This window comes from Notolepis coatsorum, assembly GCF_963971535.1.
Source record: "Notolepis coatsorum genome assembly, chromosome: 8".
In the NCBI taxonomy this organism is placed as follows: domain Eukaryota; kingdom Metazoa; phylum Chordata; class Actinopteri; order Aulopiformes; family Paralepididae; genus Notolepis; species Notolepis coatsorum.
Genome location: NC_140172.1, coordinates 146,217,373 through 146,243,018, shown reverse-complemented (window position 1 = coordinate 146,243,018; position 25,646 = coordinate 146,217,373). Strand labels below are relative to the sequence as shown.

At 45.7% G+C, this 25,646-nt stretch overlaps 1 protein-coding gene across 1 annotated transcript in view; it reads left to right on the top strand.

The window, feature by feature from the left end:
• Positions 1-25,646, top strand: part of stk36 (serine/threonine kinase 36 (fused homolog, Drosophila)) — a 44,996-nt gene that overhangs the window by 4,008 nt on the left and 15,342 nt on the right. The window contains exons 3-10 of the mRNA XM_084320186.1: positions 1,476-1,553; positions 2,097-2,227; positions 4,828-5,080; positions 5,564-5,657; positions 10,833-10,999; positions 12,921-13,066; positions 14,444-14,549; positions 19,338-19,463. Coding sequence (XP_084176312.1) covers positions 1,476-1,553; positions 2,097-2,227; positions 4,828-5,080; positions 5,564-5,657; positions 10,833-10,999; positions 12,921-13,066; positions 14,444-14,549; positions 19,338-19,463 — 1,101 coding nt within the window. The remainder of the gene's footprint in view (positions 1-1,475; positions 1,554-2,096; positions 2,228-4,827; positions 5,081-5,563; positions 5,658-10,832; positions 11,000-12,920; positions 13,067-14,443; positions 14,550-19,337; positions 19,464-25,646) is intronic.

The window sequence follows — 25,646 nt, the reverse complement described above, 5'->3', positions numbered from 1 at the left end:
ATACCAATTCCATCTCTGTGCGTTCAGTAGAAAGCGATCTGTCTGCAAGCTAGCCTAGCTTAGCACAAATGAATGGAAGCGGATATGAAGTGGCTAGCCTATAGGCGTAGGCCAAAAACACCTCTCCCGGAGTTTTAAGCCAGGCTAGCTGATCCGTATCCGCTTCCATTAATTTGTGCTAAGCTAGGCTAGCTTGCACCCGGATAGCCTTCTACTGAACGCACAGAGAGGAAATTTGTATCCATCTTCTTGTCTGAAGAAGACAGTATAAGCACATTTCCCATAATCTTGGCGTGTTCCTTTCGAATATGATGGCCTATATCTCCCAGCCATATTTACGATTATCTGTTAGTGTTTAGGCAATAATACATGAGAGAGAATGCTATACTGTGAGATTGACGCTGCTGTGATGTGGTTACAGGCATGTGGCTGAAAGCAGCAACCTCTGGGTCAGCACAGCTGTGCTAAAGTCACCAGTTTTGTTGATGACAAACCCCTGTTCGTGCTGTTTCTCTGATGTAGGATGGAAGTGTAGCAGTCAACACAAGGCGCTGCTAGGTTACAAGTGAATCATCAGGAGATGTTGGCACTCATCGGAATGTCGCTCATCCAATCACAATGCAAGATCCGAACTAACTGTGGTCAAGGAAACTATAAAAGAAGGAAGGGTCATCATGTCAGAATACCAGCGTTCTATACCGAAGAAACTATAAAAGAAGGAAGGGTCATCACGTCAGAATACCAGCGTTCTATACCGAAGAAACTATAAAAGAAGGAAGGGTCATCATGTCAGAATACCAGCGTTCTATACCGAAGAAACTATAAAAGAAGGAAGGGTCATCATGTCAGAATACCAGCGTTCTATACCGAAGAAACTATAAAAGAAGGAAGGGTCATGATGTCAGAATACCAGCGTTCTATGCTTGGTGCCAGACATTGGTGCCAGTTGTATTGAAGCCTACTGTATATTAAAATTCTAAATATACAAGCTATCTGAGGAAATATACATCAACCATTATATCAAACGTTAGCTAATTAACAATGCAACAAATTGCAGCTGATTCTGACATCCAAGGTAATAACCTGCTTATATGACAGGTCATGAACGAGGAGACGGCTGATCCCACTCAACTCAATGTCGGCCGAACTGAACGTTTCCACACTTGGCCAAGTTGGCGCCGATGTGAGTTCACTCACCACACAGTGACGTGATGACCCTTCCTTCTTTTATAGCTTCCCCGACTGTGGTATAATGGCTTTTTAATTTAGTGTCCACTTTAGCGCCATACTGTTCAAGTTAATCTCGTCAAGGTTCCTCCTTTACGGTTGGTAAATGGAGGAGCAGGAATTGAACCATAATGAACCGGGAACCTGCCAGACGACCGCTCTACCACCTGAGCCGCTGGCACACCCACTACCTCTGTGTGTTTGTGCTGATAATACCGTGATATTAATGCTACGTTTGTTGGCACCAGGTTGTGGTTGTTACCGAATATGCAGAGGGAGATTTGTTCCAGATTCTTGAGGATGATGGAAATTTAGCAGAAAACCAGGTAATTCTTTTTAAATATTTAAATATTTTAAATTAAAATGTTGTGGTCCCATGTATAACTCAATAGGGAGAGCAAGCTTAAAGGTGCTCTAAGTGGTATTTATTTGTTAAAATAAGTGGTCTACATGTTTAAAAGAATAGCTCTACATTCCAACAGCCATCACTGATATAAAAGACAGTAGAAGAAAAATATTATGTAAAAATATCTAGGGTTCTGATTGGATGAAGTGGGAACGGGATACCAGGAAGTAAAATGTCTGTTTACTGCAGAGCGGAGGGACTCATGTTACTGACCAGACACTCTATATCACTGATGGCTGTCAGAATGTAGAGCTATTTAACACTTATTTTAACAAAAACATACCGTACTTACAGCACCTTTAACACTACCAAGGCTAGGAGGTTTGATTCCCGTTAGGGCGACACATATCTTGGATAAAACCGTCCCGCCAAATGACATGTCATATTCAATGCTCACAATAAGCCAGAAGTTGTGTATATTGTCTAATCCTTTCTTTTTCTTTTGTCTGTGTGCTCCTCGGAGGTGTGTGAGATCGCCTGCCAGCTGGTCTCTGCGCTGTACTATTTACACTCCCACCGCATCCTCCACCGAGACATGAAACCCCAGAACATCCTGCTGGGGAAGGGCGGGGTGGTCAAGTTGTGTGATTTCGGGTAAGCAAATTAAATAGTCTTAAAAAGAGAAAATACCCACCCATGATGTACTGTTTTCATAGCCATAGTTTAACCCTTTCACTATCACACTACAGAAGGTTAACCTTTCACTACCACACTACAGACGGTTAACCGTCTGTAGTGTGATAGTGAAAGGGTTAACCGTCTGTAGTGTGGTAGTAACCTTCTGTAGTGTGGTAGTGAAAGGGTTAACCCTTTGTCCTGTGGCAGTGCAAGGGTTAACCTTCTGTAGTGTGGTAGTAACCTTCTGTAGTGTGGTAGTGACAAGGTTAACCCTTTGTTCTGTGGCAGTGAAAGAGTTAACCTTTTGTAGTGGTAGTGAAAGGGTTAACACTTTGTCATGTGGCAGTGAAAGGGTTAACATGCTGTAGTGTGGTATTGGAAGGGTTAACCTTTTGTAGTGTGGTAGTGAAAGGGTTTACACTTTGTCCTGTGGCAGTGAAAGGGTTGACCTTCTGTAGTGTGGTAGTGAAAGGGTTAACCCTTTGTCCTGTGGCAGGGTTAACCATTCTGCAGTGTGGTAGTGAAAGGGTTAACCCCCTTTGTCCTGTGACAGTGAAAGGGTTAACCGTTCTGTAGTGTGGTAGAGAAAGGGTTAAAGATCCCCTCCACTCAAAAACAACTCCCCTTTGTGGCAGGACTTTGATTATACAGATAGTTATTTATGTAAAAAGAAAGAAAAAAAACGACTAACCTTTTTATTGTCTTTTTACTATGATGCACTTTGCTACTAAGTAATATACCTTGACTATATTCCTACCTACTAGGCTAATATGTCTATACTACTATGCACACTAAGTTCAACACGGTTTGACAAACAATAAACAATGTTACACTGACCCTTAGCTGCCGGAGTTGTACCCTTCCTTCCTGATGACTTGTCGTACAGAACTTGTAAGTCGCTTTGGAAAAAGCGTCAGCTAAAGGACTAAATGTAAATGTTATTTGTCCAGAACTTGTCACCAGAGTGCCTTTTTCACATTCTTCCCCTGGAGAGAAAGAGGGTCAGCTTCTCTGTACTTCCCTGAAATCTGAGTTGCATGTGTGATGTCACTAATAGGTACAACCTATCATAGTTCAATATGTGATCACATGACACCTTTAGCTTCAGCATGAACAGAAATCTGAGTAGGTATCGATATGTCCTGCATGAATATAAGCTGCAGACTTGGAATTCCTGGTAAATATCAATGGGTGATTGTTGCTAATTAGCCGATTCATAGATCCTGTATAGAGATGCTGCTAAGCCATTTTCAGTATAAATAAATATACAATTTATTTTAAAGTACAGTACATCTGGAGAGAATCAGAAAAACAAATCCAAAGCGCTTTACTTTATTTATTTATATATTTTTTGTTACTCACATTTTACCCATTCACTCACACACCGATGGCGGAGGCAACCATGCATCGGGAGCAATTAGGGGTTAAGTGTCTCGCTCAAGGACTCTTTGACACGCTGTCGGGAGGAGCGGGAATCGAACCAGAGGAACCTCTGGATTACCAGACGACTGCTCTACCTCCCGAACCACTGTCGCCCCACAAAAAACGTTTACAGGTAAATTAGGGGTGCGAAGAATCACCAGAGGCCTCACGATACGATATTATCACGATACTTAAGTCACGATACGATAGTATTGCGATTAGAAATATATTGCGATATGCTGAGTATTGCGATATTAATATTGCGATATATTCCTTTTTTCAACTGCAAAGTAAAACTTTGTCAACGTGTTTTAGCTAATAAAATAAAGTTTTCAGTCTGTTCATCTCACTTCAATCATTTTTATTGCAGCAAATGGGATTTTCTCATGCAGACAGATGTCAACACTGTAATCTGTGTTGCATATGTACCTGACAAACTGAACTGAATGTACTATTCCAACTTAACTGAATGCACACGTGTGCGTGTGTATGTGTGTGTGTGGACTACTGTACTATTACAGGTATTGAAATGAACAATGCATCTTCCTTATACAAAAAAATAATCGCGATACTATACTGTATCGATATTCATCACTAATGTAAATGTAGCTGTGGCCATTATATGGTTTCATAATTTATATGTTATTTAAGTTTGTAGGTCTAGTGTAATATTTGAGAATGTATTTATGTTGCATTTCTTATTTTCTTTATTATTTAATTTGCTACAATTTATAGTATATTCATTTTGACGTCTGGTTATATATGGTGTCCCGTTGGGCTGCTCTCGCGTTTTACTTTTGGGACTGATTACGGCACCTGCGAGCAAGCGGCAGGGATGGTCGGAGTTGTACAGGTTCCCCAGGACTGTTGACAAGAACAGAAGAATGAAAACCCCTTTTATGTAGCATGCAGCCAACGAGGTATTTAGTGTTTGTTTGTATTTTGCTTTGCTGACGTGTTGTTTTTCATACTGTGTATATTATTGTTTGTGTCGACCTAACGCGACTTATGTTTTCTGTTTTAAGTTTTCACGGTGGATTGGAGGTGGATTGGAGGACCAAGCTTTCAATAAACCCGTAGAAAGAAACCACTTGTGTCTGCTGTGCTTGGAGGGAGTTACAGTAAATATACCCCCCCTCTCCTCTCCCATTCAGCTTTGCCCGAGCGATGAGCGTGTCCACCCTGGTGCTGACATCCATCAAGGGGACCCCGCTGTACATGTCCCCGGAGCTGGTGTCGGAGAAGCCCTACGACCACACGGCCGACCTCTGGTCGCTGGGCTGCATTCTCTACGAGCTCCACACGGGGGTGCCGCCGTTCTACACCAACTCCATCTTCCACCTCGCGCAGCTCATAGTGAGGAACCCCGTCAAGTGGCCGCAGGGTGGCATGAGCAGAGTCTGCACGGTGAGGGGCCGTGGTGTATATATTATATATATACTGTAATGTATATGGGACCGAGCCCAGCAGTTCATGGCACAAATCTCCCTCTGTAATTCTTTAGTTTTTTGTGTCACAAAATATTTGAAGATATATGCTAGTTAAACCTCAAGTCGCAGAGCAGAGAAAAACAGAGAAAATGCAATCCTGATTTGGATGCATTTTTAACACCTTGGCAGTCAGGTACTAGGTGTCACAAACTGCCTTTTTTTAAACTAAGGTTTTTTACTATTTAGAGATACTATAACTGTCCGCTGTTACAGGAAATATGTTCTTAAACATTCAAACTGTAAAAAAACATTTCCTTAATTTTCTCGTGATCTGACATGAGTCTCTTACCGCTGGGCCCGGTCGCATATATGTATATTATGTATATGTTATGTATGTGTCGTGTGAGATTACAATGAGTAGTATTACCTAGTATTCATAGTGTTTTTCTTTCCACGATAGAGCTTCCTGAAGGGTTTGCTGACCAAAGACCCTCAGAAGAGGTTGTCGTGGCCAGAACTCCTGCATCACCCTTTCATCGCCGACAGAGTTCTAGGTGAGCCTTTAAAGTTGGGCGCTATGTCGTTTTCTCCAGAATGACCTCTAGAATAATTTGTTACAAATGTTTAGACCCTGTTTCTTATCTCGACACAAAGCCAAGAAATTACCTTTAGAAACCATGTCGACCGACATTAACCTTTGTGTTGTAAATGTGGTCGGAGGGCTGGACAGCACGGTTAAACGAGATCATTTCTAGTCTCATGCAGAGTTCCAGGGACACTTTATTAATTCAGTACTAAAGACATATCACACACTAGTTTTGACCCGTCAGAGTTTGACATCTCTATCCCAAAACTACGTAGTGCAGCTTTAACATGAGCAATAGCAGCCGGGTGTTCTTTATTGTGACTATGGGCATGACAGTGCTGCTGCCAGGTGTGAAGAGCCCATAATCACAGTAATACAATACTACCACGGTTACCAAGACAGATGATGCCTTGAGCCATTTCCTTGAGCTTTAGTAAGAGTGCAGTTTCAGGACAACCCGGGGCTACAGGTATGGGCAGGGTAATAGTCGAAAGACATAAATATATTATAGGCAATACAATTGTATCTTAAAATTGAATTAAACAATATAATTAAAAATAAAAATATGAGAAAAATAAACAGTTTAAACAAAGGTGAGGGTTTCAAATCACTTGGCCAAAACGACCCGTTATGATAAGAATGACAATAGCGTAGATTCCGTCAGTGTATTACAAGTCCTGCCAACCGCGTGGTATAAAATGTAACGTGCTCTGTGTCTCGAGAGCTCAAGGTTGAAAATCAGCAATGTTGCCCTTTAACACATTCGGCGCCAGACCCGAGATAAGTCGGGTTAACTTGCCATGCGTTGGACGCCAGACCCGAGATATCTCGGGTTTTGGTCCTTTTTTCTTTTATTCGATATTTGTATTCATTATTTATCCACTGACCTCGGTGTTGCCATAGGAAAGGATTTTGAGATTGCCAAAGTGCAATACCGGCCGCATCCTGCTAGATGGCAGTGTCGCCCACCCTTTGAAACCTTATATCTCACCCTGTGTTACGGTTAAATCCCTCCGGGCGCAAAATTTAGACGGAGCCTAGTAAATCACTTCATCCGACCACTTCGAAACGCATCTGGCACACTCAATCCATAAGTTGTGCCAAATTATGTCCGGGACCAGATGGACACCAATACTGGAAATCACGATCAGACAATTGGAATATTATTTTTGGAATACCCCCGACCAAAGGTAAGGACTATCTGACATCAATTTCAGCTTGATCCAATAATGTTTTCATATCGATCCAGCTGATCAGCATCTGTAGTGTTCAACACGAATGCCGTTACTGGCCATCAAAGCATAAAAAAACATAATACGGGTGTAAAGGTACACGTATCCGTACCGAACCAAACAAGTTTCAGTGTGTACCGTACCGTACCGAACGGCTGTGTAGTGTACCGAACGAATACGCCGCTATGTTAACCACTAATGACCGCCCACCGGGGCCTGTCTAATCTAATATAATTATTATTATAAAAAAATATATATTACAAGTCGATTATTCATTTCAATATAGAATATATTCGTTGACAGCCCTACAAGTACAATTAGTTACTGCACACTACATCACCCCTGAGTGGAACATGGAAAGCCAAACTTTCCCCCACTGTACCGAAAACCGTACCGAACCTTGACTTCAAAACCGAGGTACGTACCGTACCGTGGGTTTTGTGTACCGTTACACCCCTACGAAATAGTAGCGTGTCCAGGCAAGAAACGCCAACGATTATAGTAGAATACACGTATAACTCAGCTTTTCAGGAATGATCCCGGATCACTCCTAAACTATACTTATATTCACCACGGGATAACGTGCAAACGTATGTATGACATTTTTTTTCTCTTTTTTTGCATGTTCGACGGAAGAAAGTCACTGTCAAATGACTATAGTATTTATTGTCTCCATAGCTATAATATAGAATATAGATATAGCTCTCCAAACATAGTGACGCACAGTGAAAATATGTTATGGAAATGTGGCACGTTAGCCAAAATGTGCTATAGATAAAATCTTTATGTAAACTAATCTTTTTTATGACTTTTTTTTATAATACATCCACAGAGCTTTTAGAAATGTGCAGAATAAAAGTATTGCTTTTCCCCCAAATAAATGATTGATTCATGAATTTATAATAAAAACAAATGTTGGCGGGTCCAAAATGATTGTTGTTATTATTTACATGTTGCATGCATGTATCCCCTCCCTACTTCCCATTTCCCCACGTGGAATGCACCCGACTGGATAAACGTGCTGCTAGTTGAAACACGCCGGTGCTCTAGTGGGACACCTAGTGGCTCAACTTTATCACCTCACACCTTTAACACTTTCCGTGCCACGGGTCCGGTGCCCCGGAAGCCTGTAGCTGTTCCGCAACCGTTGCTATTTCCGGGGTAGGCCTGATTGGCCCCGACAGGCACGTGACCCGCCACGGCCACGCCCCGCGGCAGCCCCAGCGGCAAGCACGCTACTGCTGGAGTTCGCTTCGCCTTTCACATCGCTGCCGTTGGCGAAAGCAGGATGAGAGGCGAGAGCGTAGATTTCGCTGTGTATCATTTAATCATTTAACATTTGAAAGGCATACATTGTTGTCATACAGAAGTACAGAATACTTTTATCCAAAATGCTTCTTACTGTTACACTGTTAGAGACTGTGCTAGACAAATGAATGACTAATTCGGTCAGAAATAACGTAACTAATAACGTTAGTAAGCACTGCTTATATGCTTATTATGTCTGCGGGGTACAGTAAACGTTTCTCCCGGTACATTCTGAAGAGCACACCGCTGTATGTTGGAGAACCAGCGGTCTTCCGAAGTTCTGCTCCTCCTCACTCGAGTGAGACTAAAGCCGTGCACAGCTCAGCCCTGCTGTGAGACGCGAGCAGGAAGGAGCTAGGAGTCCTTCCAATCGGAATATGTTGTTTCTTTACACATATGTTGGATTATGAATATGTCTTTATAGCTACAAATGAATGACTAATTCGGTCAGAAAGCAGTAACACAACAGTTGCAATGTTGTGTTACTGCTGTTCTTGGCATAAGCCCCAATAAGACCGTCACCAGAGCTCAGCGATGCCGCTCGCGTGAGCATACAGTATTCTCCCCGCTATTTTATTTCATACAACAATGTATGCCTTTCAAATGTTAAATGATAAATGATTGCATGACTGCCGACTGCGGCGCGACGCTGTACATATGTCTCTATACTATTTTATTTCATACAACAATGTATGCCTTTCAAATGTTAAATGATAAATGATTGCATGACTGCCGACTGCGGCGCGATTATTATGACTGATGACTGCGATGTGAAAGGCGCCGCGAACTCCTTCCTAATGCTGCGGGCGGCGTTGAAGGCGGAAAGCGCCTGTGAACCACAGCAGCCTCGTTGCCGCGTCCTGAGGCTGCCGCGGGGCGTGGCCGCGGCGGGTCACGTGCCTGTCGGGGCCAATCAGGCCTACCCCGGAAATAGCAACGGTTGCGGAACAGCTACAGGCGCCCCGGAACCCTGTTGAATGCCAACGCCCACTTCAATGATAGAGCTCTCATATTTGCGAATGCTATCTTAAATTATGGCTATGTGTATAATATGGCCGTCGCTTATCTATGACTTGTTTGCAGTCAACATTGTCGAAACGGATTGTTTTTTAATCGGTTCATTTCCGTTTTATACCATTTTGAAAAACTCGTTTTTTGAAAGTTTCAGGAAAATATAAAGATTCTGTGATAATCGCCCTTTACTGGAATATACTGGAATACACAAAAAACTTTGTCATTTTTCGGCCTATTTATGAATCGTTTTCAAATAAACACTAGATTATCGATAGTATACGTGTAGTTTCAAGTTTCAAGTTTCTTTATTAGTTGTCATACAGAAGTACAGAATACTTTTATACAAAATGCTTCTTTCTGTTACGCTCCAGAGACTGTGCTAGACAAAAATAGTATAAAATTAAATAAGTATAGCAAGTAAAATATAGAAGTCACGTACGTAGACACAAGTGTTCAGTATGTACATATGTACAATGTTCAATGCAGAGTAGAAGTAACTGAGTTACCATACAATATACTATACAATATACTAATATACAATATACTATATAGTGCAAAGCAGAAATGGGATGAGGTACAATTTAGGTACAATTTACAGTAAGGTGTAATGAGGTATGGGTTGTAGTGCAAATTCTTTACCAATAAATATAAAGTGTGTTTAGGTGTTCTAAAGTGTGTAAAGTGGGTGCTGCAGTGAGTTGTTTGTTTAAAGTGAGTGTGTGCATGTGGATGTGTGTGCTGTGAGTGCATTTGATGGTTGTTTCATAGTGTTATTGTTCGTTGAGCATCCTGATGGCCTGGGGATAGAGTCTTTCTGTGCTTGCCATGAGACTCCGGTATAGCTTGCCTGACCGCAGCAGTTCAAAGAGGCAGTTGTGTGTGTACTTATGCACGCTATAGAAGCGGGCTGAAAAATCGATTATCCATTTCCTGATCAGCACACACACACACACACACACACACACACACACACACACACACACACACACACACACACACACACACACACACACACACACATAGGGCCCACGTTGATATCTCTGTGAAAAAAGCTCTGATTATCCTAAGACTGATCAAATAGATTCCTTACCTCAGATCAGATGTTCTCCAAAAAGATTATTCCAATTCCTGATCGCCATTCCAAATATCCATTGCGTTTATTGATCCAACGCTGGGTGGTCGAAACACAGATTCCACACTGTTCTGATGGTCCACAATGAATCCGATCAGCTCGAGTTACATGCCTGAGAAGTAAAATGTGGAAGCAGGATTTTTTTCCCCCATGCGTTTCATTCAATCCAATCCAAAGGGGTGCAGTACCACAGGGAGAGACGATAGGGGGCGGTATTTTCCCAATGGAGCTCAGAGAGAGTTTGCAGTGGTAACATGAGGCTAGATTGATGAAATATGAATGGAAATCGCTAATAAGAAAGAAACGAGATCTCTTGTCGTTGGCACTCAACGGTCGGCATGAACTAACGAGAAATCTCGTCGCTGGCACTCAAAGTGTTAAGACCGTGGACTCTATTTGAGATTGTGCTCGTGTCTGTGACGGTGACTGTATTTATTTTGGACTCTGTCGTTGGCAGTGTTGTCATCCCCCGGCTCGCTTAGCCCCCTGACGGTCGCGCCCAGTCCAGATGTGCAGGCCCTCAAGCGGCAACAGGTTGTGGAAAAGACGGTGCCACATTCTGGAGAGAGCAAGCTACTGCGCAAGGCCAGACAACTGAGGAACAACGATAAAGAAAGCAAACGGGTAAGCTGCGCATTTATTCAGACGAAGTGATTCTCGCATCCTGTGCTACATGAAGCGCGGCAGGGGTAGACGTTGGATGACATCCGTGGTTCAAGGAGAAGAATAGAGCCGGCTCACTGGATCTAGAATTCTCCTAATGAAAATAAAATTTGTCATATGGACCTTTTGGTCTCGTAGGGCTTCCTTCTGTGTACATCCTAAATGTCTACGGGGGCCATTTAGGGGATGTCAATGTGAGAGACAATTATTTACCGGGAGCACTTTTAATACAGTGTCAAGGTCATTCCTATGCCATCCGTATGTCAAAAATAATCTCATAATTATGAATAAAATCTTTAACATTATTGGAAATGCACTCACCGTCTTCTCCAGAGTCAGACAAGAAGATGGATCTGTGCGTCTAGCAGAAAGCTATCCGGCTGCAAGCTAGCGCCTAGCTTAGCACAAATGAATGGAAGCGGATATGGATCACCTAGCCTATCTTAAAACTCCCGGGAGAGGCGTTTTTGTCCAACAGCTAGGCTAGCTGGTCCATATCTGCTCCCATTCATTTGTGCTAAGCTAAGCTAGCTTGCAGCCGGATAGCATTCTACTGAACGCACAGAGAGGACATTGTCTGACTCTTGAGAATGCTGCTGATGGCCAGTTTCAGCCGCCTCCGGCCAAGTCCAGCAGCACGGTTTCTTTCAATTCATGTCCGATGTAGAGGAGCGTATGCAGCCGTGGGGTACAACGCCAGGTAGCTACTGCAGACGCTCCTCTACATTGGAAATTAATTGAATGCAGCCACGCTGCTAGATTTGGCTGGAGGGGGTCGGAAAGAAGCCATGAGAGCATTTCCCATAACGTTGGTGTGTTCCCTTTAACACATTGGTCGCCAAGAACGAGTTATGCCGTTTTTGCCCGCCATGCGTTGAACGCCAAGAACGACTTACGCCGTTTTTGGGATCAATATTTAATTTCTTTCGCCATGGCATTCATAATTCATCCAGCCAACCTCCGGACTGCAGTGGGACCCTGTATGAGAACGCCTCAATACCACCGCCTGGTGGATGGTCGGGCGAGTTACACTCTCGCCAAAACCGGAAGTGCCGATCGGTGCGTTGAGGAAATCCCTCCGGCAGTGATATCTTGTTACGTGGATCCAGACAAACACTATAGTGCATTTGGATCGCTTTCGAAACGCAATAATCGATATGATTTCTGCGTTTATTGCGCCATACAAACCGGAAATGGATCTAGGAGATCGGCGTCAAATAATTGGGATCTTTTTCCTCCAGTCTCATCAGCGAACGGTAAGAGGACAGTAACGTTATTTTCAGCCCGATTGTTTATTAATTTCACTGCAAACCATCTGATCAATATATCAACCCATACTAAATAAAGCCGTTACTGACGATCAAGGAATTATAAACGACCCCCCCCCCCTTTCCTTCATGCATGATGAAGCATAATGTATACCGATCATATACATTTGAATTTTTTAATATAGCGTGTATAGGAAAGAAATGCCAGTCGATAATCTATCATATTCTTCGGGGCCTATAACTACTGTTTTTGGAATTACAGCAGAAAAGATTAAAACTTGCTTATATTCTTGACGCTATTAACATAACAATGTATGAATGAAAAAATATAACGTTCCCACATCCTGAACGATAGATAATCGATGTTGAATGGGCCATAGTAATGTCAATATAGCAATACAATTTAAAAAGTTATAGCCCTGCAAAGAAGGTAAACATCTCCATAGGCTTTCAACGGTGGCAGACTTCTGGGTACTTTGATGGGCACAACCGCCGGCGCCCAATGTGTTAATATAAACTTTAAATAAAATATATTGAAAATAATAATAAAATAAAACATAAAATACAAATGTGTCGGGTGCATAGAGATCCATGAATCTGTCCCGTCTACGCAGTGGTGGAAGTGTGAACGGGGAAGCTCACCGCCGGCAAGGACGGCTCCTCCACCGTCGGTTACCGCAAGTCATTTGGATCAACATATGGTCCGGGCAACAGCCAATCGGAACCCAAGGAATGAACCCAGGGGGAAGTCGAAAGTCAGGTGAGGGAATTATGTAGCTCTTAGCAATTTGTTCCTCACATTTTACCCATTCACTCACACATTCACACACCGACGGTGTGCAAGGTCTATTATTTTATTATAATTGTTTATTGTCCAGCATCTCCTTCCTCTCTTGTATTAAACAGTGTTTTTGGTTGGCGTAGCAACACACATTTACACGCCACATTTTAAATTCATTATTTCCTCCCCTGCCTGGCTACTCCACGCCCAGTGGTGCAGTCGTAATATGGGAAATGCCCAAACGCCACATGCACGCGCGCTCCCGCGCATACATGTTCCCTCGGTTGCGCACAGAACAGATGATTATTATGCATAAATGTTTTAAATGTAATTGTAGTTACAATTTCTTTAATTGAATTAACTTAAACTAGAAAAGTAAATACAAACAAAATTAACAATGTAACTTAGAGTTAGTTTACAGAAGGACAGTTTCCTTCAGCGACTCCCCGCCGGAGCTGAGCGGCTGCTCCGAGGACTCATTGACGCTGGTGGAGAGGCAGTAGTGGAGGAGAGGAGTCCGTTGTTATGCTATCGCCTATCGGTATCCTATTCTTATGCAAAGTCTAGGTGATAAGTGCCGGCCGGCGCGACGAGTCCAGTGACAATTGTGAACGCATTTTTGTGTGCGCGCGTGCACATCCGCGCACACTTCTGCCTCACTGACCTATACCTAAACGGCGGTTTAACCGCGTTTGTGCACGACTGCATGCCTGCCCACGCCCAAGAGTACACATCTTTTACAATCTGGCCAGTGCATTAGGTAGACGGCATACTTGGCTCCGAAAAGCACAGCTAATTGATTAAATGAAGCTAATTCATTGCTTGTGTCCCCCTTGTGACATTGCAATGGACAATCATTCTGAACAGTGTGTTTAGACTTGTTAAAAGAACAACATTTTGGGAAATTAGCTTACCGTCTTCTCCAGAGAGAGGCAAGAAGATAGATGCCAGTTTCCTCTCTGTGCGTTCAGTAGAAAGCTATCTGGCTGCACGTTAGCCTAGCTTAGCACAATGAATGGAAGCGGACAGTGCCGGTTAGCCTTTGGGAGAGGTGTTAGTTGGACAATGCCTAGGCTAACCGGACAAAAAAAAAGTTTTACTATATATACACACACACATATAGATATATATTGCTTGTGTCCCTTGCTTGTGTTTCTTCTGTATATATATATATATATATATACAGTATATATATATATATTCCACAAATAAACAAACAGAAACAAATAACACACCACAACCTCCCACCCATAGGGACCACTAAAAAAAATGCTATAACAAAATAGACAAGTGCTGCTTTGTCATATATATTTATTTGTACTATACTTACCGTTTGTACCCTTCTCTCTCCTATAGGAGTCAGATCAGTCGGGACTACGAGCGGGAGTTCCCTTCTGTAGAAGTCGGACCACGGCTGGTGCAAACAACCCGCAAGGAGAGCAGGGGAACGGCGCCTAACCAGGTCAGTAGCGTTCCCTCATCATAATGCAACAAGAGAACGATGCATAACCAGGTCAGTAGCGTTCCCTCATAATGGAACAAGGGAACGATCCATAACCAGGTCAGTAGCGTTCCCTCATAATGGAACAAGGGAACGATCCATAACCAGGTCAGTAGCCCCGCGGTGTCGGGAAGGTCACTCCTCTGTGAGGTTCACTTCAAGCGTTCCCTAATAACGCTTCCGAGACGTCGTCTTTTTCGAGGAGTCCACAATGCAACGCTGCACGTAGCGCTCTTCTTCTGTGGTCGCAGGCAGCCTGCGGTAACATGGAGTGGCCTTCTAGCCACTGATGGTGAAAGAACAACACTCTGTGACTAGGAGCCTAGATGGCGTCACGGCAGCTTCGGGACCGGCCGTCATTCTGTCCTGTAGCTCTGACTGGACCAGCAGCCGTGGTGACATCATCTTTCAAATGTTCCTGTTCTCACACTGGTTTGACCTCAAAAGAAGAAGAAGAAGAAGAAGAAGAAGAAAAACGACTCCATTACAGACTACAGATTACCAGCTAAAAGTGGAAAATAATCCACAGGATTACCGTCGCGCAGTGATGTCGTTGGGTTACTTTCGATTACCTTTGGGATTATTTTGCCCGCAAGATTTATAGAATACTGTATTAATCAGTTATTGTCTTGTCATGTGGTGTTAAGTTATTGTCTTGGGAAGTCTTTTTATGTATTATTATTATTGTATTGTGATATATGTTTTGTTTCATGTTGGGAAAAAAAAAGAAAAAAAAAGAAAAGAAAAATATTTGATAAAAAAAAAAATACTGTATTAACACTTTACCGGCCAACCACGTATATATACGTTATTGGGCGCCAGCGGTTAATGGCTGGGAAAGTATATGGTATATAAGGTAATGGTATATAAGGTATATATACGTATATATAGTTTTCCATTTTATTCGATTTTAATACCCTGGCCTAGTCAATGTCAGGGAGCTGTATTTTGCCTGAAAAAAGGCATATTGGGACTCCGAAGGTGCAGTACCGGCCAGATCCTGCTAGTAGCGCTGTATCGAGAATGCAGTAACCCCTGTTCCAGACCGGGTGGCGTGTACCACTTCCGCGACGGATTTGATTTCCGGGGTTGGCCTGATTGGCCACTAAGCCCACGTGACCCTACGCTGGCACGCCCCCCTTACCCCACTTACGCCTGAGAGCCACACACCAGCTTCTGTTTCACCTAACAGCACTATTGCTCCGTGATCATAGCCATCCATCTCTAAAGCTAACCACTATTTGTAAAAGCCACAACCACGTTAACGCAGCTTATCATTGTGTCGCTGTACATATTGTGTACAACGTTAGAAGCTAACGCAGCTTAGCCTGGTAGCCAGCATGAATGCCCGATGTAGAAGGCATAGACGCAGGTCGCTTGTTGGCCGGCATGAGTGCCCGATTTGGGGTGGTTCTCTCCTCTTTGTGTGCCTTTGTCCTTGCGGGTGTTTTGCCGGGGGAGCTTGTGGACGCGACAATAGTGGTGGGTGTAGGGTGTTTGAGCTTGTAGCGCTAGTTAGCTCATAGCTACCCAGCTTGTTAGCCTTGTAGCCTAGTTAGCTCGCAGCTATCGTTAGCTTCTAACGCAACGGTGTATACACAATATGTACAACGTAGGCCTGCCGCGATAAGCAATTAATCGATTAATTGCCGCGATAATTTAAATGAATGCAATGATTTTGACGGGCGCGATTAATTGCTATTTGCGCGTTTGTTTTAATGAGGCGGAACCAGTGCCCCTTGTCAGTCACTGTCCGTGTTGGGAGGCGGGCCGCTGGCTTTACTACAGCACAGCACAGGAGCTCCGTGGGGCAACACCACATAGCTTAACTACATTTCTCAATAGTGTTGCTCCTTTTAACCAAGTAGCGTTATTTGTAGTGTAACGTTAGAATAACACAGAATAACGTTAATACAATTACATGCATCATTGTTTACAATGAACGGGTGGGGCTAGTCAAAGGACTGGAGACGGGGACAAGTTAAACATGAATTAATTTATTATAACAGGTCGTTTTCGAGTCGTGCTGCAGTGCCTACGCACCACAGCTATTCTATTATAATACTGCTTTGACGCTTCCTCCTCATCGTTGATTGCCTGTAGTAGCTGCATCTAACGTTAGTAGCTAACGTTAAAACTAAAAAACACAACCGGACGAGACAAGTTGTCGGCTAGGATAATCACAGCAATACTTCCGGTCCGGTCGGTGGGCTTCAAAATAAAAGTCTTAAACACCGGAAAAGACGGAGCGGTGGGCTTCAAAATAAATGTTTTGGGAAATAAATTTCTCAAAAAAATTCTCTAACCGGTCGCAATAATATCGCTTATCGCGATATTTTCGGGGGCAATTAATCGCCCAGCAAAATGTGTTATCGTGGCAGGCCTACAACGACACAATGATCAAACACCTTATAAATACTATTGTCATGTCCATAAGTTCCCTGGCAGAATACTTGTGAGGACGCGGGTATACAAGGAGGAGAGAACAATTTTAAATCGGGTATACACCGTTGCGTTTAGGGCTTCACCCCATCGCATTGAATCGTTTTCGGGACCCCCGATTCATTATACTGTGGTGGGTTATGTCGTCGACCAAATGGACATACGATCTACCAGATGGCAATCAAATAATTGGAATATTCTTTTTGGAATCCCACCGGCCACAGGTAAGAACAATTTGACGTAAATTTCAGCTTGATCGTGCATTGTTCTCATAGCCATCTCCCTGATCAGCGTATGTTGTGGTAATAACAAATTCTGTTATTGGCAATGAATTAATCAGAAACGACCCCCCCCCCCCCCCCCATCATGCATTCATGATGAAACATAATACCTATCATATGCATTTGATTTTTTTATTGTAGCGTGTGTAGGGACGAAACGCCAATGGATTTGGTATAATACACGTCGCGGCTTATTAATAGCCTCCCAGGAATTAGCCCTGATCATTCCGAAATAACACTCATATTCACCACGGTATAAAACAGGAACGTATGGATGGATAAATTATTTCTTTTGCAGGTCCAAAATCGATGTTGTTGGTTACATGTATTGCCTCCCTACTTCGCATTTCCCCACGTGAAATGCACCCGATTGGATATATACTGGTGATCTAGTGCGACATCTAGTGGCTGAATGGTATCTATTGCAACCTTAACACTTTGAGTGCCAGCAGGCGGTGCCAGAAATAGCACTTGAGTGCCAGCGCTGTAGTCAATGGGAGGGTGATCACATTTGCGAACGCATAAACTATATCTTAAATTATGGCTATGTGTCTAATACGACCGTCGCTTATCAATGACTTGTTTGCAGTCAACATTGTCGAAACGGATTGTTTTTTAATCGGTTCATTTCCGTTTTATACCATTTTGAAGAACGCTAGTTTTTTTAAACTTCCAGAAAAAAAATGATTCTGCAGGAATCGCGCTTTACTGGAATACACAAAACTCGTTGTCATTTTTCTGCCTATTTATGAATCGTTTTCAAATAAACGCTAGATTATCGATAGTATATGTGTACTTATGCACGCTAGAGAAGCGGGCTGAAAAATCGATTCTCTTCTTTCCTGATCAGCACACACACACTCACAGCCACACACACACATATGGGACACGCTGAGATATAGGTGAAAAGAGCTCTGATTATCCCAAGACTGGTAAAATAGATTCCTTACCTCAGATCAGATGTTCTCCAAAAAGATTATTCCAATTCCTGATCGCCATTCCAAATATCGATTGCGTTTATTGATCCAATGCTGGGTACTGGTAACACATATTCCACGCTGTTCTGAGGGTCGGCAATGAGTGGGATCGTCTCCGGTTACATGCCTGACAAGTAAAATGTGGAATCCGGACTCTTTTTTTCCCATCCATTTCATTCAGTCCAATCCAATGGGTGCAATACCATCCGGAGAGACGATAGGGGGCAGTATTTTCCCTGTTCGAGCTCAGACAGATCCCCACTGGTAACGTGAGGCTAGATTGATGAAAACTTTATGGAAATCGATAATAAAAAAAATAACGATTAAATAACGAGATTTCTCGTTCTTGGCACTCAACGCATGGCATGAACTAACGAGATTTCTCGTGGCTGGCACTCAAAGTGTTAAGATAAACAGATCATTTATAAAAAAGAAAATCTACTTTTTCTCATTTTTCTCCCATCCCAATTTCGTGTGTCCAATTCTCCCCTCCCCTGTCTTGAACGTTGCTCGACTATGCCCCCCACTGGTCGGTTGTAGAGAGGATAGAAGCCTTGCATCACATGTTCCCTCCGGCACACGAGGAGACAGCCTGTCACATCTTTTCGCCTGCCAGCGCGGACTCTCATTGGCGAGGTGTAACGCGTGGGAGGCTCACACTACCCTCGCCACTTCCTGTCTCTGCTGTGCAGGCGTCTCCCAACTGACCTGTAGGGGGTCGCTGTCCACAATGTCCAATCCCCACCCATCGACGTCCACCCACTGACTCTGCCAAATGAGCCAGTACGACGGCCGGCCCAAGCCGAAGGCAATGCTGAGACTGGGATTCGATACCGGAGTCTCTTGCATTGGTGACGACGAGCGCAATCTCCGCTGCGCCACAGATAATTTATTCTGTAATTTATGCTGTACCGGTCATTTGAATTATTAATATTAATATCATAATCTTTCAATCATTATTTCAAGTTGTGTAAAATTATGTTTATATGTGTTGATATTCACAAAGACATTTGTCGATCCTGTCGACCATTTACTGTTACGTACATCAGGATGATGACGAGGAGGACGAGTGGGAGACATTGGTCCATGAAACTGATCCAAGGCAGCAGAACAAACCAGACCACCAGACCATCATTCCTCTGCTGCACAGCAAGCTGCTGGCCTGTCAGTCCCAGGTACTGTTCACAGTACACACCTGTATACACCTGTCAGTCCCAGGTACTGTTCACAGTACACACCTGTATACACCTGTCAGTCCCAGGTACTGTTCACAGTATACACCTGTATACACCTGTCAGTCCCAGGTACTGTTCACAGTATACACCTGTATACACCTGTCAGTCCCAGGTACTGTTTACACTTTACAGTACACACATGTATACACCTGTCAGTCCCAGGTACTGTTCACAGTATACACCTGTATACACCTGTCAGTCCCAGGTACTGTTTACAGTATACACCTGTATACACCTGTCAGTCCCAGGTACTGTTCACAGTACACACCTGTATACACCTGTCAGTCCCAGGTACTGTTCACAGTACACACCTGTATACACCTGTCAGTCCCAGGTACTGTTCACAGTATACACCTGTATACACCTGTCAGTCCCATGTACTGTTCACAGTATACACCTGTATACACCTGTCAGTCCCAGGTACTGTTTACACTTTACAGTATAATACACCTGTATACACCTGTCAGTCCCAGGTACTGTTCACAGTACACACCTGTAAGTCCCAGGTACTGTTCACAGTATACACCTGTATACACCTCTCAGTCCCAGGTACTGTTTACACTTTACAGTACACACCTGTTTACACCTGTCAGTCCCAGGTACTGTTCACAGTATACACCTGTCAGTCCCAGGTACTGTTCACAGTATACACCTGTCAGTCCCAGGTACTGTTCACAGTACACACCTGTATACACCTGTCAGTCCCAGGTACTGTTCATAGTATACAGTACACACCTGTATACACCTGTCAATCCCAGGTACAGTTTACAGTATACACCTGTTAATCCCAGGTACACGAAGCTTCTTCCCAACCGCCATTCGGACCCTGAACTCCTTTGGCCCCCCTCTCTTGTCCAACTAGATGGCGCCGCTACGACCGGCTGCCTGTCTGTGCGCTCCGTCGAGACTGTGCATACTTTTGTTAATATTTATAGTTTTAAGAGTTTTGTCTGTACCAACAGTAGGTGCATTTAATGTGTATGACCGTCAGTCACTTATAGACATTGGATTACGGGAAACTTACCGACTGGATTACTCTCTGGATCAGCTCTCTGAACCGCAACAATGGCCTGTTGAGATCTTGAGGACATCAGGACCGGATCTCGCCCCCAGGGACAAAGGACCCAGACGGCGAGGAAAGAGAGCTGGAGTCCGTAACAGGCTGAGAACCAGGCGGCACAGGACACCACTACCCAGTATATTGCTAGCCAATGTACAATCAATAGACAATAAACTAGACGACATCCGAGCAAGGATTCAATTCCAGAGAGACGTTAGGGACTGTAACGTTCTCTGCTTCATCGAGACGTGGCTGGCGCCAGAAGTCCCAGACCACGCTATCCAACCGGCCGATCACTTCTTCATTCACCGCAAGGATAGAACAGCAGAATCCGGCAAACAGCGTGGAGGTGGAATAGCCTTCATGTTGAACAACAATTGGAGCGATCCAGGCAACGTGAAGGAACTATCGAGCCACTGCTGCCCAGACCTGGAATATATAACCATCAAGTGTCGTCCTTTCTTCCTCCCGAGGGAGTTAACGGCGATCATCCTGATCGGAGTGTATATTCCACCGCAAGCCAGGAACAGCGTCGCGCTCTCCAGACTCCACGACGAGGTAAATAGAATACAAGCGACGAACGTTAACGCCGCCATTTTGGTTCTGGGTGATTTCAATAGCGCCAATCTGAGAAAGGTATTACCTGACTTCTATCAGCATGTGACTTGCAACACCAGAGGCGGTAACATCCTAGATCACTGTTACACGCAATTTAAAGGTGGCTACAAGGCTCATTCTGATAGTGGCTTTGGTAAATCAGATCACGCGTCTGTAGAAATCGTCGGAAAGGAGAGACGCACAATTTCTATCTTGCAACCACACCAAGTAAGTAGTGTGTCATTTATTATCTTCTTAGCACAAGTGACAGCTGTCAGATCTATGCCGTGCTAAACTCTGACAGCTCCGCGTCACCAAAAACATTTTATGAATGACATTCCACCAGCGCGTCTTCTCTAAGCCCAACCCCCAACCAACCTCATTAAAGTGACAGTGCCCCATCAATACATCAAAACAATCTAATGGTGAATTATGTCCATAGCACCCACTACATACGTCCCCCCAGAATTCATCATAACAAAAGAAGTCAATGAACAGGAGGGCGGAGAACCCTGCCATAACGGCTCCGCCTGACCCCTGTAGCGGCCGGCACCGCTGTAGGGAAAACCTTAAGGGCCCTACGGCCACTCGGGCACAGGATAGGTGGCGAGGGGGTCTCGTGGGCCTCACTCGGAAGACTGGGCAAGGTAGGGGGTCGTCCCCGCCGTGGGGGCTGGGCCAGTCCAACAGGTTTGCCCAAGTCCACATGAGCCGGTTTAAAGCGGTCTATGGAAATGTGTTCCAGCTTCCCGCCCATGTCCACCACAAAGTACTTGTCTCCAGCCTCCTGGACACGGAACGGACCGTCGTATGGAGGTTTCAAGGGGTCCCGGTGGGCATCGTGACGGATGAAAACATATCCCGCTGACTGCAGACTTGTAGGGACGTGCGACCGGGGAAGGCCGTGCTGTGAGGTGGGGACCGGCGTGAATACCTTAGCCTTCTCCAGAAGTGCTGTCCGCTGCTGGGCTGCACACCAGGGGGCAGTAATGTTAGGGATGAAATCCCCTGGCACCCGCAGAGGCTGACCGTAAACCAGCTCAGCCGAGGAGGTCTGAAGGTCTTCCTTGGGGGCCGTCCTGAGACCAAGCATGACCCACGGGAGCCGGTCGACCCAGCCGCTGTCAGTAAGGCTGGCCCGAAGTGCTGCTTTCATTGAGCGGTGAAAGCGCTCGCATAACCCATTGGCCTGCGGGTGGTATGATGTAGTCCGGTGTAGCTTCACGCCCAGGCTCTTGGCGACCGTGTTCCAGAGCTCGGACGTGAACTGTGGGCCCCGGTCTGAAGAGAGGTCGGCTGGAGTGCCAAACCGGGCGACCCAGGTTCCAATAAAGGCTCTGGCCACCTCGGCGGACGTCGTGCCTGACAGTGGAACTGCCTCTGGCCAACGGGTAGTCCTGTCCACCATAGTAAAGAGGTAACTGAAGCCGTGTGAGGGGGGCAGGGGGCCCACTAGGTCAACGTTCACGTGGTCGAACCTCCTTTCAGGTACAGGGAAGTGCTGCAGGGGGGCCTTGGTGTGACGGTACACTTTAGCGCGCTGGCACTCCAAACAGGAGTCAGCCCAGTCTCTTACATCTTTTCTAAGCCCAGGCCAGACAAACTTGGCGGACACTAGCCTCTGCGTAGGTTTCTTTCCCGGGTGGGAGAGGCCGTGAACAGCGTCATAAACACGCCGCCTCCATCCTGTGGGAACGATGGGGCGGGCCTGTCCCATAGAGACATCACACAGGAGTGTGGTGCCAGCGCTGTCAAAAACCACATCCTTTAACCGCAGGCTTGAGGTGGCTGACCTGAAATCCTGCACTTCAGGGTCGGTAGCCTGGTCCGCCGCCATACCGGTGTAATCCAGCCCCAAGTGGATGGCGCCCACTATAGCCCGGGAGAGGCAGTCTGCGACAAGGTTTGCTTTACCTGCCACATGTTGAATGTCAGTAGTGAACTCTGAGACATATGAGAGCTGTCGCTGTTGACGGGCGGACCATGGCTCAGACACCTTGGCCATGGCGAACGTCAGCGGCTTGTGATCCACGAAGGCCGTGAACTGGCGGGCCTCCAGCAGGAAACGAAAATGGCGGATGGCAAGGTAGAGGCCGAGGAGCTCCCGATCGAAGGTGCTATACCTCCGCTCGCTGGGGCTTAACTGGCGGCTGAAAAAAGCGAGCGGCTGGCAAGCCCCGCCTACCCACTGTTCAAACACTGCGCCCACGGCAAAATCTGAGGCGTCGGTGGTGATGGAGATTGGGGCCTTAAAGGAAGGATGTGCCAGCATGGTGGCGTTGGCTAGGGCAGCCTTGGCATCCAGAAAAGCTTTGTCTCTCTCAGCAGACCAGTCGACCGCATGTTTTGGCGCTTTACCCCTAAGGGCCTCATACAACGGCCGCATAATCCGAGCCGCCTGGGGAATAAAGCGGTGATAAAAGTTGATCATTCCGAGAAACTCCTGCAGTGACCTAACCGTGGGCGGCCGGGGAAAATTCATCACCGCTTCCACCTTCATGGGAAGAGGGACCGCTCCCTCTTTAGTGACTCTGTGCCCCAGGAAGTCAATGGTCGACCGCCCAAACTGGCATTTGGCCGGGTTGATTATCAGTCCATGCTCATTTAGCCGCTCAAAAAGCATCCTGAGGTGGGACATGTGCTCAGCCTTAGAGGCGCTGGCTATGAGGATATCATCCAAGTATACAAAAATAAAATCCAAGTCTCGTAGCACAGAGTCCATAAGGCGCTGGAACGTCTGTGCAGCGTTTTTGAGGCCGAATGGCATGCGCAGAAATTCAAATAGTCCAAATGGAGTTATGACTGCTGTTTTGGGGACATCCAGCGGTTGGACGGGCACCTGATGATACCCACGCACAAGGTCCACCTTGGAAAACATTAATTTCCCTGAAAGGCGGGCAGAAAAGTCCTGAATGTGCGGGACTGGGTACCGGTCCGGCGTCGTAGCATCGTTGAGCCGGCGGTAATCCCCACACGGGCGCCACCCGCCTCCCGGCTTGGGGACAATGTGGAGGGGGGAGGCCCATGGGCTGTCGGAGCGACGGACAATGCCGAGGCGTTCCATGTTCTCGAACTCTGCCTTGGCAATGCTGAGCTTGACCGGGTCGAGGCGCCGAGCCCGGGCATAGACTGGAGGGCCGGTCGTGGCGATATGATGTTCCACTCCATGCTTGGCTGTAGATGATGAGAACGTGGGCCGCGTGAGGCCCGGGAACTCGGCGAGAAGGTGTTGAAACTCATCTGCGGCGGAGAGCATGCTAGAGAGTCTGATGGAGTCTGCACCTCCAAGCGCACCAGCATAAGAGCAGAATGTAATGGCATCAATTAAGCGGCAATTTTTAACATCCACTAACAGTCCATAATCACACAAAAAATCAGCGCCTAGAAGAGGGACGGCTACATTAGCTGTGATAAAGTCCCAGCCAAACCGTTGGCCACTAAAACACATTTCGACATACCTGGTGCCGTATGTGCGGATGGGGGTGCCGTTGGCGGCCTCCATGGGGGGTCCGTGTCCGCCGGATAGGATGTCCACTCTAGAAGCCGGCAAGACGCTCCTCTGCGCGCCCGTGTCGCACATGAAACGCCGCCCGGAGATGGTGTCCTGGACAAACAGTAGCCTGCCAGCCTGACCGACGCTCATGGCCACTAACGAGCGCCGGCCCGGGCATTTCCCGGCCCACTGAAGCTGCACGGCGGGCGGCACTGCTTGGCTTTAGGTCCAAACCGTGCATGGTAATAACACAGCCCCGCGTTCGCGTCACGCTGCTGGCGAGGGGCTGTCGCTGCTGCGGTGAAGTTCCAGTCTCCCGGCGGCGAAACAAAGGCTTGGGTTGGGAAAACTGCCGCTGCACAGTGCTGTTGACCAGCCAAAAAAAACTTATCAGCCTCCTCGGCCAGAGCGCGGCAATCGTCTATAGTGGTGTTGGCCAGAGCGGCCCGAACCGGAGAAGGCAGCTGACGCAGGAAAAGTTGCATGAAAAGGAAATCAGGCTTGTGCTCTCCCAATAAATCCAGCATCCTATCCATGAGCTCCGATGGCTTGCTATCACCGAGCCCTTGCAAAGAAAACAATCGGCTGGCCCGCTCGGTATCGGAAAGTTCGAATGTCTTTAACAGATGAGACTTGATCGTGAGATATTTATCTCGAGCCGGAGGGTTCTTTAGGAGGCTCACCACTCTGCTGGCTGTCGAACTTCCCAGGGCTGACACCACATAATAATATCTTGTGGTATCCGAGGTAATCTCACGCAGCTCGAACTGTGCCTCCGTTTGCGCAAACCATGCCGAGGCTGACGACTCCCAGAACTCAGGTAATTTCAGTGAAACTGCGTTCGTAGACATGTTGCCGCGGAAGCGTCTTCAAAACGTATAACAGGGTCACCACTGTAGAAATCGTCGGAAAGGAGAGACGCACAATTTCTATCTTGCAACCACACCAAGTAAGTAGTGTGTCATTTATTATC